This window comes from Montipora capricornis, chromosome 6, assembly GCF_036669925.1.
Source record: "Montipora capricornis isolate CH-2021 chromosome 6, ASM3666992v2, whole genome shotgun sequence".
Taxonomy (NCBI): domain Eukaryota; kingdom Metazoa; phylum Cnidaria; class Anthozoa; order Scleractinia; family Acroporidae; genus Montipora; species Montipora capricornis.
The window spans coordinates 36,137,994-36,154,478 of NC_090888.1; the positions used below are offsets into that span (position 1 = coordinate 36,137,994).

The 16,485-nt window shown below is 41.2% G+C and overlaps 2 protein-coding genes across 2 annotated transcripts in view; one reads left to right on the forward strand and one right to left on the reverse strand.

Moving 5' to 3' along the window:
* LOC138051027 (uncharacterized) overlaps window positions 1-8,011 on the reverse strand; it is a 17,542-nt gene extending 9,531 nt beyond the window's left edge. Inside the window, exons 1-2 of the mRNA XM_068897214.1 lie at window positions 7,778-8,011; window positions 6,418-6,506 (exon numbers count right to left, since the gene is read on the reverse strand). Of these exons, the coding sequence (XP_068753315.1) occupies window positions 6,418-6,506; window positions 7,778-8,011 (323 nt within the window). The remainder of the gene's footprint in view (window positions 1-6,417; window positions 6,507-7,777) is intronic.
* LOC138052032 (elastase-1-like) overlaps window positions 1-16,485 on the forward strand; it is a 36,653-nt gene that overhangs the window by 11,094 nt on the left and 9,074 nt on the right. The gene's annotated exons all lie outside the window — the stretch shown is intronic.

Consider the following 16,485-nt stretch of genomic DNA (forward strand, 5'->3'; position numbering starts at 1 on the left):
TTCTTTTCGAAAACTCAGTTTATGGACAACACCCGCTATTTTCTGCGTTGTCCTGAGTGATTTAATGGGTTTTTGGGACGCTTCGGGTGCTTACCATTTAGCCAAAAAAGCCGGAAATATCGGTTTGAGGTCAAGTGGAAAGGCAATTTTCCGGAAAATCTTTTCGGAAATTGTGGACAACCTTTAGAGGTGGTCCTCTTGTTCCGTTCGGAACGAAATTCGCAAAATGCCCTTACCATTTGCGAGAATCCTTCCGTGAAAGTCAAGCATCCACAATGGCAGAGAAAATGTCACGCTTTGAAGAAAAGCTGCAAGGCATGGAAAGACAATTTGATCTCCTGAATGTTGAGATAGAAGAATGGAGAGCAAAATATGCACATTTGGAGGAAGAAAAGGAGAAGCTTTTTGAAGAGGTTAAAAAAGAGCTTTCTTCGCCTGCAGAAAAAGAAAAATCATGCTTGCAGAAGAATTCGAAGAACAAAAGGGAGAAAATGAAGAACTGGAAAAATACATCAGAAAATTAGAGAAAGAACACTTCCAACCACACAAAGCCAATGTGAAAGATTTCACCGAACTTTCAAGAAAGCAGCAGAAAAGAAGGCTTGACACGTTGACTACAAGAGCACAAAAAGCCTTGTGGTTTATCGATTTATTTGATTTAGAGTTTGATAGCTTGCAGCTACACGATCATAAAGGCACGCAGTTTTTATTGGAAGGTTCCCAAGAGCAAAACAAAAAAGGGCCAAGTGTTGCTCAGGCTGTTACATCACCTTCCACACTGTCCCCTACACCACTCACCACACCAGCCCCCCCCCCCCCCAGTCACCACCTGACACAAGGAATGCAGCTTCATCCCTTTCCGAAATGGAAATGGATCCAGCAAAAAAACCCTCTGCTCCAACAGAAACAGTGGCCTCATCCCCCGAGTCAAATGAGCCTTGGGAGAAACAAAGGAACTCAGTTTGACAGTGTCACAGAAGCTGACAAGAGTAAAATTGACACTGATCTGTTCTTAATGGACAAGTTTGCAGTTGGCTTTATCCATGAGCTCCGCATGGTCATCGATCGGCAGGTACAAAACACAGGTCACAGGTGACAGGTCATTGTTTACCAATACAGAAAGTATCCTAAACATTCATAAATGCTAACCTTAGGCCTCATTAGGCCTAAAAAAAAGTTTTTAGGCCCAAGGTTAGCTTTTATGAATGTTTAGAATACGTTCTGTATTGGTAAAACAATGACCTGTGACCTGTGACCTGTGTTTTGTACCTGGCAATCATTGATGCAATGCCTTGGTTCCACCTTATTAAACAATGCAGAGACAAGCTCAACAGCACATGTTCCTTAAAACCCATTCCAAGAGGCCACGCTGGTGCCCAAGTATCTTTCAAAGAATCTCTGAGCTGAGCCAACTGGCAAAACAAGCCTAAAGTATAAATCTCAAGAATCCTATCCTCAAAAATCTGAAATTTTTAGGTTCAAGATGGAAAATTATTGCCTGACAAAAATCAGTGGGGATGGAGCACGCATGAGAAGGCTTACAAATTATGTCATTCTGAGCTGCTGCATTCTTACTGAGACTGAAGATACCCTATCTGCGAAAGGTAACATTGCTCTGGCATCTAATAAATTATCATAAATTACAAGCAAACGTTTTGCAATCAGACAGTGCCCTTGAATATAGAGTAAACACTATACTTGGCTTATGTTTTCCTTAAATCAGGAACAAATACCAGTGCAGTGATGAGTGGCTCAGAATGCTATGACTGGCTGACGACAGGATTTAAAGAATGCTGGGATGAAATTAATCAAGTAATCGATGATGCTCAACTTGAAATTAGTCCTGGCCATAATATATTCCCATTTTTTGCAGGTTTTCTTAGGGCGTGACTACAAGGTACGGTCTTTACCCCTGAGTATTCCCTGTTATCGGCTCAAAGACAACTTTCCAAAGAATTTGAAACGATGCATACCAGTAATAATTATTTGCTGTAATATATTATTGCAAATTAATATTTATTGTTTATCTTCCTCAATTTTTACTTCTTGTAAGTGGAAGATCGGCTACGAAGGGTGATGTTGGACAAAAATGTTTTTTGAACTTGTCGCATGTTTTTGGGCCAAAGTGCGATGCAATTCGTCACTTTGCACGTCAATGGCCTCAGGTGCAATTGAATATAGGGGGTTACATGTTTTCTGGCTAAAGTTCATTCCCTCGGTTTGCATGTTGATGGACGGTACGATTCAATTGCGCAGTCTGTATGTTTTCGGGCTTGAAGTTATTCATGTCGTCGTTTCGCTTGTTTATGGGCCAAGTGCTTTGGGCCGCTGAGTCAACGAAGTTAAACAGGACAGCTTGGATTTTCAGGATTTATTTGAAGAAAATAATCTGAAGCTATCGAAAGTAGTTTAAATAACAATAATCCCTTAATAATTGAATACTCTGATCGAAATAAATGTAGAAGAAGTTTATAAATTTAGTTAAAAACTTACGTTTGTGCAAGCCAGTCCAGACATTTAAAAATACACACAATCGCAGCGGAGCAAGAACTATTGCATCCTAACATTACAATCACATGAAAAAAAACTAGCATTTTTGGCGGGTCGGATTACATGACCTTTGGCAGTCTAGGTCCAGTCTCCTTTGTTCATTTATACGCGAAACATTCCCCAGCAATGGGAAATAGTAATTTTTCATTCATAATCTCAAAAGCCTTCTACTGGATGAATAACACAAATCTTGGTAACGGGACGCAGGTAAGTTCCTGTTCCAGTTTTCACTTTAACATTTCTCACGAGCCCATCTTCACCTGGAAACATTTGCGTTACTCTTCCTCTCATCCATTTTTCTCTGATGGCATTAGGGTCAGCCAAAATAACGAAGTCGTCAACCTTGACATTTCGTTTGCTTGTGTTCCACTTTTTTCTGGAAACCAGGTGCTGGAGAACGTCTCTTGACCATTTCTTCCAAAATGAATCGACGATTTTTTGGCCAAATTCAAATCGGTGGCGCGGGTTTTAAGTTTCACGAAACGGTCTTTGTTGGACTGTGCTTGTTGCTCTTCCTAGAAGAATATCATTTGGGCATAAATACGTGCCGTTGTCGGGATCTTCTGATAGCTTTCCAATTGGGCGCTGGTTCAAAAGATTGGCCACTTCAAGAAGACAGGTGTACAACTCCACTGGCGTCAAAATAGTTTCTCCAATTGCTCTCTTTAATGCAGACTTTGTAGACTTCACAATAGACTCTGAGCAACCATTTTGGTGAGGGGCTAAGGGCGTGGTGAACTGCCATTTCATCCCTCTGTCAGCACAATACTCCTTTAGCTGGTTGCCGTCCCAACCCTTATCATATCATGAAGTTCACGCTCAGCTCCAACCATTTGAGAGGCGTTGTCCGAGATCATTAACTTTGGATAACCCGGTAAGAGAAAAATCTTCGTAGGACTTGGAGAAAATCCATGGTATTGGCATCTGTGGCTAGTTCACAATGGACTGCACGTGTGTTCAGACAAGTGAAAATCACTCCATAATGCTTTACCAAGCTTTACTTTGATGGGCCCAAAATAGTCGCACGCGGTGTGATGGAAAGGTGGTCTGCAGGGCTGCAATCTGCATGAAGGGATATCAGCCATCAACTGGGTCTCAGCCTTTGCTTCAAATTCTCGACAGAAGGTGCATTTACGCTTGACAATCCTGGACACATTGTGACCTCTGACAATCCAATACTTCCGCCTGCATTTTGCTGTGGCGGCAGCAACACCTGAATGACCATACGGATGTGCCTGACGGGTGACTAACATAGATATCCAGTGTTTGTATGGCAATAAGACAGGACGCGTGTTATCGTAAGACAGCAAAGATGGACCGACTCGACTACCAACTCTTATGATTCCATTTTCATCAGCATATGGCGTCAATGTTTTGAAATTTCCTCTCTGCTTTTTTTGAGGTAAACCAGACTGGGCAAACTTAAGCCAATATTTTTCTGCATCTTCAATATCTAAGGCGTTGAGTGCACCCACGTTTCCTTTCTGGTTACAGTCGACTCGTTTTAGCTTGCTGCGAACGTTCTGGCAGAATCTCCTGACGTACGCAGTGACTCGGATAAGTCTTCTTCAACTTGCGAAATCTTCACAGTTTAATATAAGCTCAGACACAGTGACTGGGCAAGCAATTTGGATCGTCCGTCGTTCTTTATTCACTTCAATTGAATCAGGACTTCCTGTCTCCACAGGCCAAAGTGCTTCCTCTGTCTGCAGAAATTCTGGATCTTTCAGCCATCTGCCGTTCATTTCTTCAATGGTGATACCCATCGTGATATCATCTGCGACGTTATGTTTTGTTGGGCAGTGCGACCAAATTGACGGCTCTGAGTTGCCCTGTATCTCTCCAATGCGAGATGACACAAACGGCTTGTAACTTCGTGAAGGACCCTGAATCCAGGCTAGTGCAACCCTGCTGTCTGACAAATATCGTACCCTCTTAAACCTCAGGCGTGATTCCTCTAATATGGTCTTATCGAGGCGACATGCTAATACAGCTCCTTGTAGTTCGAGACGAGGAATCGTTAACTCCTTTAGAGGTGCAACCCTTCATTTAGCAGCAATGAACCTGACACCAAACTTCCCATTTCGAAGTTTCCATGTGGCATAGGCACAGGCTCCAAAGGCTTGGCATGAGGAATCACAAAGCACAATCAGCTTAGGAGCTCCAACCGCTTAAAAAGGTGTGAGACATTGATCGAACTTGATATGATTGAATTTTGATACTTCTTCGAGCAACTTGAGCCATTTTTGTCTTGCTTCCTTTGGCACTTCTTCATCCCATTCCAATCCCAATTGCCTAGCTCCTGCATAGCAACCTTTAGCTTGATGAAAACTTCTGTTGCTGCGCCAATTTGATCGAAGATACCAGCCATTTTACTCAGTAGAATTCTCTTCGTTAGCTTTAGAGGAATGAGCGTCTTTGGATTATTAGATTGAGTGGCATCAGGCGATATGACCATCTTTATTTTAAACGTGAGCATGTCATCTTCAGGGAGCCAGACTGTTCCTAAAACTCTTTCCGTTTCTGCTTCGCTGCCAAGTATATGACCTCTTCTGAATTACTATCGTCAGCAAGGTTTGCATTTAATCTGTGTACGTGTTGGTCAAGTGGTAGTATGGCGATCATGTGATACATCTTTGTTATGTCACCACATAAGCAACATGGTTCTCTCTGAATCGTATGAGGACGCCAAAGAGATTGTTAAGTAGATCTGACCCTTTAAACCAGTAGCAGTTAAGCGTCTGACCGTTGACCGTCTGACCGTTGCATCATTCTACCTGATTGTTCCTATAGTCTGTGCTTAAGTATTTATGATCTTGACACTTTACGGTCTCGGCGCGAGGAACAGTGTCTTAAGTTGTTTAATGTAATCTCTGGTAACCACAAACTATCCCACTTACTTCCTCCAGATCATGTTAACCATTATAATCTAAGGAGAAATAGAAAGTACGACCTCCCGGGTGTGCGCACCAAGCGTTTTCAGCGGTCATTCATTCCGGCCATGTGCCGATTAGCCAACAACACTGTGTAAATATGCGTCCGATTAGCTATCTGCTTATTGTTCTGACTTCTGGTTTTTTTAGCATTTTGTAGTATTTTAAATAAATTTAAATTAGTCATACTCATGTATCTTAACATAGTATATATAGCGTATCATTGTCAAATTTGTAAAGTATTATGCAATTCAGCCTTTTGGCTGCGAAGTAATTTTTTTATTAAACTATCTATCTCTCTATCTCTTGAAAGAGGCTGAGCTATTCTTATAGGTGTGGTTTTCTTCGCTGGACGAGCAACAGCGTGATGCGCCACATAACGTGTAGGTTCCATCCACTCTTCAATTTCCTTTTCTGTTAACTTTCTGGAAAATCGCATTTCTTCCATTTCCCTTATCTGATCCCCGTACAATTTGGCGTATTCTGGTTTCTTCATCAAGGGTCGCTCGGTTGATTCCAGCTTTTTCAAAACTTGCTTATAGTTGTTGTGTAAACACGCTGGATCTTTCTTCCATGGGTACTTCATAAGCCAACCCTTCCTTGAAGTTACAGCTCACTTCTATTAGCTTTAGCTCTGCCTTCTCTTCTTTGGACATCTTCCCTGCTTCACAGGTGCATGACAGAACAGACACTCCCATGGCTTCTGTCTTCCAAAAGTCGGTGATATCTGCACATTAATGTCTTAACTTAACAGGGAAACGTACTTTCGCTCCCTGTCCATGAGGGTCTAATAGCTGTTCCCACTGATCTGGGAAGAAACGGTGATTAAAGTCACCTTTGTCAAGCATTTACCATTGTCCACATTTTTCTCCTTTTCCCTTAAAAAGGCAACTAAAAACATCTCCCCAAAATTCAAGTGTACTGAAGGGTTTACCTTGTGCTTGTGATTGTGCCAGAGCTACACGCAGTCCTCCAACTTCTTTCAAAAGTATATTGACCATAGGATCTGGCCGATTGAAATAACTGTTGAAGAAAAAGACACTGCAATATTGAAACTGATTAAATTAAGACGTAACATTATTTCTTTGCTATCTTCATAATTTTTACAATTTGGATACACTGTGTTGTTATTGTAATGCGCATGTGAGCATCTACAGTATAATATGAAACACACGCAATATCAGTAATAAAGTTGTAAAGTTGTATGCGCAGGAAAATAACGTTTTCAAGATTTTGTATATAAATATCAATATAACCAAAAAATGGGTAGAAGTCCTCATCAACTTAAAAGTGCTCAATAGTTGAACTAGAGCAATAATTAATTGGTAATGCAAAGGTGAGGTTATATGGTCATTTAATCGCTACTCTGAGTTTCATGCTCCTTGCGGAGCAATCTTCAGGCAACTGCCAGAAAAAACGGTTACAATCAAAGATATTTGAAAATACAGAACAATAGACAATAGATGCTAAGTTTGTTACGTGACGTGTCACACAGGATCTTCATCATTAACTAGGTGAAAACATTTTTCAAGAGAAATTTCCTAGCATGTCTACAACCCGATACAAGCTCATTTCTCCTGTTGAGAGTTGACATTTCTGGACTGCGTAATATGAAAAATTTCTCCCACAGACACAAGTTGCATCTCTTAGTTAGATTCGAATAAAACCTAGCTTGTTTCACTTTCCGCCATCTAATGTCATATACAATGTTCCGATCTTTTAAGCTCCATATGTACTTACTAAGCTCGGTAGCATGTTTGTACCGCTCATTACGAAATGAACATGTATGGTTTCTGTATCTTAATTTAAAAGCAAAACTCTAGACGAAGAAATATTCTGTGGTTTAACCCGCCGTATAGCAAGAGCGCGGCAACAAACGTCGGGAAATGCTTTCTTTCACTTATCGATAAGCATTTCCCTAAATCTAACCCCCTCCATAAAATTTTTAACCGTAACACACTAAAATTAAGTTACAGCTGCATGGGTAACATCGAAAAAAATATATCTAATCATAACAAAGCTGAACTCAACAAATCGACGCGCACCAATAATGAAAAGAAAAACTGTAATTGCCGGAAACCCAACTCGTGCCCTATGGATGGAAACTGCAACGCGGAAAATGTCATCTACCAGGCTGAAGTCACCACTAACACCACAAAGGAAACCTACATCGGACTTTGCGACAATGCTTTTAAATATCAATATATATATTTTAGGTTAATTAAATACTATTAAGCACAATTTATGTAAACAACAATAATACAAGCAAGCGTAATCAATTTTAAACATCCGACCTCTGTCAACTGTTTTCCGGCCTCGCCTGCTCGTCTGAGTAAAATCGGCAGAGGAGAGGCGATCAAGCGCTCTGTAGAATCCCTTCGAATGATGCACCCTCTTGCCAAAAGCCGCCATGTGTAATTTCGGCTTCCATGACTCCTCTCATGATGACGTAGTATTTTACACTCGGCCAATGGGGAGCAAGCATTACATAGGTTTGATTGGCAGATTGCAATAGCCACTGAAACCATACTCCGCCTCCAGATACTGCTCACAGCCGTCTTTCGGGATGTCACACAACAAGCTTTGTGTAACATCCTGACCATGACTGACTAAAAAGAAGGGTCCTTAAGGAAATTCCCTTGAAAATGACATACTGTCCAGATTTTTGTCAAACTTGGCACATTTGATATTCATACACAAGACACTAAAAAAAGGCAAAAAAAAGATGGGGTCACCGTGCGTGTTTTCGCGCTGCATGCCCTTTATTCTAAGTGGTTTCTACCGAATTTAATACGCGAGAAGCGTTCGAAACTTGATCAACCGGACAGATTGTTCTTACATGGCAAAAGCTGCCGAATATTACAGAAAACTTGAGCCTACTTGTTTGTCCGCGCTAAAATCTCTCCGTAAGTGTGATTTCAAATTGCTCGATCTTGCAAAGAAATGTAAGCAAATTGGACCGCTACATCGTCGCCTCGCACCAGGAGTCTGTCTGCTGTTCCACGTCATTGATATAAAAATACTACAACTTCTACAGTCCAACTTTTTCGTCCTTCAAATATGTTTTCCGTGTACCTATTACGAGTATAGAACACCATTGCTCGTTCAAGAGAATGAACGGCAATCCGAAAATGGTATTTCTAACGATTGAGCCTGCGAATTAATCAGAAATAAATATTTTGTCGGCACGAGATACGACAAGGCCTGGGCCTTAAGCCCAAGCATCATGGATAATGATGCAGTGGAAAACTAGAGGAAGAATATCACGTGATATCGTGTGTGTTTTTATCTGAGGACTAAATTTGGTGCATTTGATGCGAATGTATACATGTACTTATGCTCAGGCGCATGTACGCCTCGGGTTGGTTCTCGGCAGGCATCCCAAAATATACTTGTTTGGTTTACACCACTGTGTTATTTGTTGCGAAGTGGAGACAAAATCCTACAGGCTTGGTCTACAGAACATTTTCCCTTATGCCAATGCTGACAATGGTACAATGGTATAATGTATATTGTGTTGAGTGTCATCGTTTACCCTACTAAATTGAAAATCCGGCGGAGGGTACTCCCTTTTATAGGCTAAATAGTTATGTTTCTATAGAGGAGAGGTTAGGTGTACGTGCTCTTAATTAATTAATCCATTGAGCCGAGTTCGAAAACGTTCGATCAACTTTTTCTAATTTTTTTCTAAGGTGTTTTCTTGGTTTATTTAAAAAGTGACATACGCTTCTAATCTAGTCCTAGATTAAGTATCTTTTTCCCTCATTTGCAAAGGACAAACTAGTCCAAATGGCATCCCTTGTTTACTAAAGGGAAAATTGCTTCGTCAACGGATATGGATTCTCAGTTGCATAAACCAATTTGAATTACTCTGTTCCGTTTTAACATCGGCGTCTGGACTATTTCAAAACAATCTAAACTTATTTTTCGTTTGGCAAACCATCAGTAGACCATTTCTGTTTTCTTTGTTCCATTTCAATTTCTTGTATCAAGAGAAAATGAGGGGACAGAGAGGGAGGCTCAAGGCGTTGGCCGGGATATGTTATGTCCACGAAAGTTATTTTTAGACGAGCGGAAGTCTTTGTTCTAGGGGATGTCTGTCTTCCGAGACGCCCGCATGCAGTCTTGCTTCGCTCTCAGGTTCTTAGTGAAAAGAGAAAATGATGGCGCACGTGGAAGGCTTATGAATATATATTTTCTTTCAAACATCGGACCGAGGGTGGCCTGTATGCGGACGTCTCGGAAGACTTCCGCTCGTCTAAAAATAACTTTCGTGGACATGACATATCCCAAGGGCTGGACCTGGAGCCTCCTTCTCTGTCCCCTCATTTTCTCTTGCTTGTATTTTTGGCGGTTATGGCCACCCATATGAAAAGCCTTTTCAAATCCTCATGTCATTTAACATCCAGCCGCTTAAATCAAACGGAAAACAACTGGGTGAAACCGAGAATTTCGGTTGCTGATGACAATTGCAAACAAATGACCTTCAAAATTGGAGAGATTTCATTTCTCTGGAGAAAAAAATACCGGTACCAGCATGAAATAACATTATCCGGATGACGGACATAAATAGTGAGACAATCGGATCAATTACCTCGCGACAAAATGATGGGATATTTTGCGTGATATTTGCCATTTTGAATGTTGATACAGTTATACAAAATATTCTTTCAGTTTACATAGCCCAACATGGATCCTTCGAATGCCTTTTTGTAACAATAGCAATATCAACGTCTAATGCACTCAAACGTTATTCCCCTCTAAAAATCCAGCCTAGTTGACACTACTAGGAAAATATAGCACCTATATCAAACACAACAAGATCAGGGTGTATAACGTGTACTACCCACATGTCCGCAATGCGTATCTATTTTCTGTGTAGTCTTTGTAATCTGTGTAGTTGTCCTTTTGTTAGTGAGAGATCTAACTATCACCTTGTTCTGTTAACGATCTTTCTTATCTGTTTGTTTGTTATTTATTTGTTTGAACAGGTTGACGTTTTGGCAATTAAAATTGAACGGAGGCCATGTTGAGTCACGAGGGAAAGAAAACTTTTGTTTTTGCGCACCGAAACTCTTATGAAGTAATATGAAGTGCTAGTTTTCTACCCATATGAACCATGTGGGCGTTAGCCACGTGGTACACCCTGATCTTGTTGTGTTTGATAAAGGTGTTATATTTGCCTAGCAGTGTCTTTACCAAACATTTCAACTCGAGGTTCGGGGTACAAAATCAATGATCTATGGCCAATATGGCCGCCGCGCGAATAAGGCCCATTCAGCTTATGTGGACATCCTATACCCACCCACCAATACACTCACAAAGGATAGCCACAACACCAGGAACGTCATACCCTACTCTCCTCGATTAGTGCCGTGTGGGTTCTTTAACGTCCCACAGGGAACTTAGGAGCATGGAGGATTATGGTTTATAGTTTATAGTCCTTATCCGAGAAGACTAACCATTTGCGCATGTCATTACAAAGGCAGCACTATCTTCTCACTTATTTTAAGGCCCTTTCTTTGGCTATTGCTCGTACTGAAAAATATAAAAGATCTTTTCTGTACTCAGCTATTCTGATGATCTTTCTTCCGAGCTTCGCATATCCTCTACTTTCTCCACGTTTAAGAATAATCTTTCCAATTTTTTTAATTCTCCACTCCGTATTAAATTATCTATTTTATGTTGGGGACCGTACGACGTCGATTCATCATACTCGCCTTAGGCTTAATTGAGTGTTTTAAATAATGACCTTTTCAAGATTAATTGTGCCGTGAGCTGCGTTTGATTTTTGTAATGCTCGAACCGAAGATGCTAAACATTTCTTTTTGCATTGCCCAGGCTTTGCTGCTCTGCGCGAAATATTGTTTGCCTCCACTGCACACTTGTTTGGGTGATAGCTGGGTTTTGGCGTCTGACGAGAGAAATACTGATTGGCTCTTAAACGGTGTTCCTAATATTGATTTTAAATTCAATGTTAGTTTAGTTCACTCTGTTCAGTCATTTATCTCCCAATTAAACCGCTTTGCTTGATTTTTCTGTCTTTTCCCCGTTTTTTGTGTTGTGTATATTTTTTCCAGTTTTCTTTTCGGTTTCCTGTGTTTTACTTTTTGAGGGTAGTGCACTGTAAATGCAATACCCTTATCATCACCGGGGCTGTCTGAGTGAGTGAGTGAGTGAGTGAGTGCAGCACGTGCATGAATTACGAGACTAATGAATAATTTCTTGAATTTCAACAATTGATGTCCATTGTACAGTTATTCTGTTTGCGGTCCACTTGTCGCTTTTTTTACTTTGCAAGACCAATGGTCAACCTCAACAGTGGCGTTGACTACTGTGGAACACACTCCTCCCACCCAATACTAGAGGACATCCCCGCCGAGGACACCCCTCATAGAGGCCTTCTAGATATATCCAACTCAAATTCACCGATAAAATCTTGTATAGTCTTGTCATGGAAGCCTATTACATGGCTATGAATAATCCTTCCGAGACTACTACTACCAAGGCTGCATATACCACCTGGCGGCAACAAAACCCCACAACCCGTCTCAATCTAGACGCAAACAAACTTGTTAATGTCCGAAGTGACATAATCAGGAAGAACAGACTCACTGACCCGGAACTCAAAATCCTCCAACAAAGGGTAAAGCAGTCCGCAGCTTCCACAGATGAATTGAATAATATAAGACCTACACCGGAAGATATAGACAACCAGGCGGCCTGTGAAATGAATGTAGTTGTAAACTGTGTTGACCAAATTCAAATGCTGGACCCAAATGCCTCTTCTCAAAAAGCTCAAAGCCAAGAAAAGTCTGATAAAAATCCTTATCCTACAAAAATGGGAAATCGTTAAGGTACAACCCATTCACGAAGGACCAGCAATACCAAATATCAAGCATGATCCCCGAGCTAAGAACCTCTTCAAACATGCTAATGATGCCATAATTGATGTAAAAGAAGAGATGGACAGCACCCTCAGTCCGACTGAAATCAACCAGCTTATTCATGCTACTGCGACAGCCATCAGAGAAAAACTGGGAAAAAAGCCACCTAAGCCCCATACGCAAAAGATGAAAGAGCCGATTTGGAAACAGAAGATACATAAGGAAATCAAGAAACTTAGCCAAGATCTCTCTATCCTTAGTGAAATTGACAGAGGGTCGCAGATAAAAGACGGGAAGAGGAAACGGCTAGAGCGAGGACTAAATATCAGGAAAAAAGCAACCTCCGTATCGCTAAAGAAGTACTAAAACAAAAGATCCAAGCTAAAGCGCAAAGGTTGAAACGATTTGAAAAAAGAAGTGCCTTCTTCCGCCAGAAGAAGGTCTTTAAAGAAAATGCGAGCCAAGCATATTGATGTAAAGGATCCTCCAACTGTCTCGCAAACGGGGAAGTTCTGGGCAAGTATTTGGGAGACCAATAAAGAGCACAACAGGGAAGCATCATGGATTCAACACCAGGAGTTTGCAAATAAGGGCCTAGAGGGCCAGAGGTAGTCAGATATGACCCTCCGTGAAACTTCGTCAGCCATAAAGAAAACAAGTAACTGGAAAGCCCCTGGCAAAGATAAGATAACAAATTTCTGGATAAAAAATCTGTATGCTTTACATGAAGACCTTGCAAAAGGGTACAATGAAATAATGAAAAACCCAAAAACCTGTCCTACATGGCTTACTGATGAGGGCATTACCTATCTACTCTTCAAGTCTGAAGACACTAAACACCCGCAAAACTATAGACCTATCACCTGCCTATCGGCAGTGTATAAGATCCTTACGTCTATCGTTGCCGATAGAGTGTACCAATACCAAAACAACTTGCTACCAGTTAAGCAAAAGGGTTGCCGACGAGGAAACTATGGTTGTAAAGACCAACTTTTCATCAATAAGGTGGTAGTTGAAGAGGTAAAATCATGCAATGGCATGGATAAACTACAGAAAGGCTTTTGACAGTGTCCCTCATTCCTGGGCATGCAACTTGAGATGTACAAGGTATGCCCAACCATCACAAGGTTCATAACGGAGAATATGAAATCTTGGAAAACAACCCTACAACTCAATCACTCCCGTGGGTCCATTTCATCCAGACAGATAGAATTCAAACGTGGTATTTTTCAAGCAGATTCACTATCACCTCTGCTTTTCTGTATTGCGTTGGCTCCCCTTAGTTTGATGCTCAACGATAGCACTTATGGGTATATGTCCCAGTACGGAAAGCTGAATCATCTTTTCTATATGGACTACCTGAAAAACTTCTACAAGGATGATAGTCAGCAACAGGGCCTCCTCATGATTGTGAAGACATTCAGCAGTGACATTAAGATGGAGCTTGGCCCTGAAACGTGTGCTAAAGCCACCATCAAAAGAGGTCGACTTACCAGTACTAGCAATATTCAAATCGACAACTCTGTCACAATCAAAGAACTGGAGCAAGAAAAAACCTACAAATATCTGAGTGGTTGACGAAGGAGACGGCATCCAACATACAGCAATGAAGGAGAAGTTAAGAAAGGAGTACTACAGACGAATTAGCAACAGAGTGGACGCCATTAACACCTTGGTTGTACCTGTAGTCACATACAATTTTATTATCATTAATTGGAAACTATTTGAAATAAAGAAAGTAGATACTAAGACCAGAAAGCTGCTCACTCTTGGCAGAATGCATCAGCCAAAAGCTGACGTGGACAGATTGTACCTACCCAGAGGGAGAGGCGGACGAGGCCTTACCCAAGTGGAGTTGTCTTGCAAGACCACAACTATTGGCTTAGCAGTATACCTTGACTCAACTAATGATTCACTCCTCCGCCTTGTCCAAAAACATGAAAGTAGTAAGAAGCTCTACTAAGTCGCAAATGAAGCTGTAAAATTTAAGAAAGAAGTAGATCTCAAAGAGCTGCAACTTGAATGTGACAAATCAGCAGCACTGTACGTAAAAAGAATTAAGACAGGCGCAAAACATCAGGGTCTACAGCAAATACAAACCCGATGGGAGGAGAAACCATTGCACGGTAGGTACCCTTCACGGATTAAAGAAGCTGATGTTGATGTGAAAGCCACAAAACCAATTGCTCAAGTCTTGTGGTCTCAAGTCTCAAGGCCAAAACAGAAGGACTCATTATAGCTGCACAAGACCAAATCCTCCCTACAAAAGCATACTATCATCACATCATTTAGGATGGCACAGATCCACAATGCCGCATTTGCAACAACTATCAGGAAACTGTCGACCATGTTGTCTCGGGCTGCCCAGAACTAGCAAAAACAGAATACAGACACCGGCACAACAATGTGGCAACCTATGTACATTGGAAGATCTGTAAAGAATACAACGTGCACACAGGAGACAAGTGATACAAACACGAACCAAAAACGGTGGAAGAAAAGAATGATATCACCATTCTTCATGACATGCTATTCTTACGGATAGAGAGATTTCTGCAAACCGCCCTGACATTGTCATCAAGAATAATCGGGATAAGAAATGTACCCTCATTGATGTGGCTGTACCTTCTGATAAAAATACCTCCACCAAGGTTTTCCAAGTATAAAGATCTGGAGATTGAAATTACCAGACTGTGGCAGATGAAAACAGAAATAATCCCAATGGTTGTAGGTGTGTTAGGGGTGGTTAAGAAAGGCTCAGAAAAGCTTATGAGGGAAATTCCAGGAAACATTAACCTCTGGGAAATTCAGGAGACAGCATTGATGGGAACGGCACTCATTCTACGGAAGGTCCTATCCATCAAGTGACAAAACTCCCAAGTGCCCCAAGTCCAAGGTATGAACTCGGCCCCTGGAGAAGAACCAAAGTCTCATGAACTGAAGACTTATGATGATGATGATGATGATGATGATGATGATGATGATGATAATAATAATATCCTTCAGGGGATCTCGACCTTGTCGTCGTGAAGGATCTTGCGTGTAGCCGGTAGGATCTAGACATCCTGATAGGGTTACACAAACCAGACAGGTTGAAGGATAGACACCAGACAAACAGAGACCTATCCCCTCCTCAAATGAGTGAAATGTTAAACAATATAAGAATGCATGACGGCGTGAGCGGGAGCGGAAACAACGTTGAAGCTGCCGCGCCCGGCAGGTGTCCCACTGCGCAGCATGGAGGGCCCGGTCGTAATCGTGCAACTGCTAGCCATCAACCAACGTCGAGAACTAGCTGGACCAAAGAGTTGAATAAGATCGTAATGAAATGTTATATCAAGAGCACGCCAAAAAAGAGAGGGTTCAGGAAAAGAATGTCAAAGATATGGAACGATACTGGAATATTTCAAGTAAGTGAACAAAAACTGGCAGGACCAGCACTTGCTATTACGAACAATTGTTGGATCTCTGAAATGGAAATGGAGGAATTAAGACGGTATATTGATCTGGAGGAGCAAGGGAGTGAAATAGAACAAGATACATCTGATGAAATTAACGATGAGAGGAAAGATCATAATAGAAGAGGGGGAATTGAGGATGTCACTGATAATGTTGATGACGATATCGATGGAACAAGAGATGGAGATGCACTAGATAACCGGGACTTTGATAAAATTGGAGTAAACATGCATGCAAACAGATGAATTAGGTGAGGAAGTAAACATCTTGAAAATGGTGCAGGAGGAGTTAGAAAATTAAGAGATGCTGCAGCTACTGAACCTCAGGTTCGTCAATAGGAAGAAACTGAAAGAAAAATATATCACAGGTAAATCGAGAAAGAAAATTGGGAAGCTTGAGTCTGAGCAGAATAACACCATTAAAAGTAAACACTTAAAAGCTCGACTACAAGCACAATACAAAATCAAAGTAAGGAGTTATAAAGTAATCATTGACGAATTGAGGAGTAATCGCAAAAAGCCAAAGAATAAAACGATACGAGAGTAGAGTGGAGCAATACCATCAAAACAGACTCCTCAAAAACATTCGAAAGAGAGTGTTTGAGGACCTGGAATGCATAGAAAGAGATGTCAATGAGCTACCGGAAGCCGAGGCAT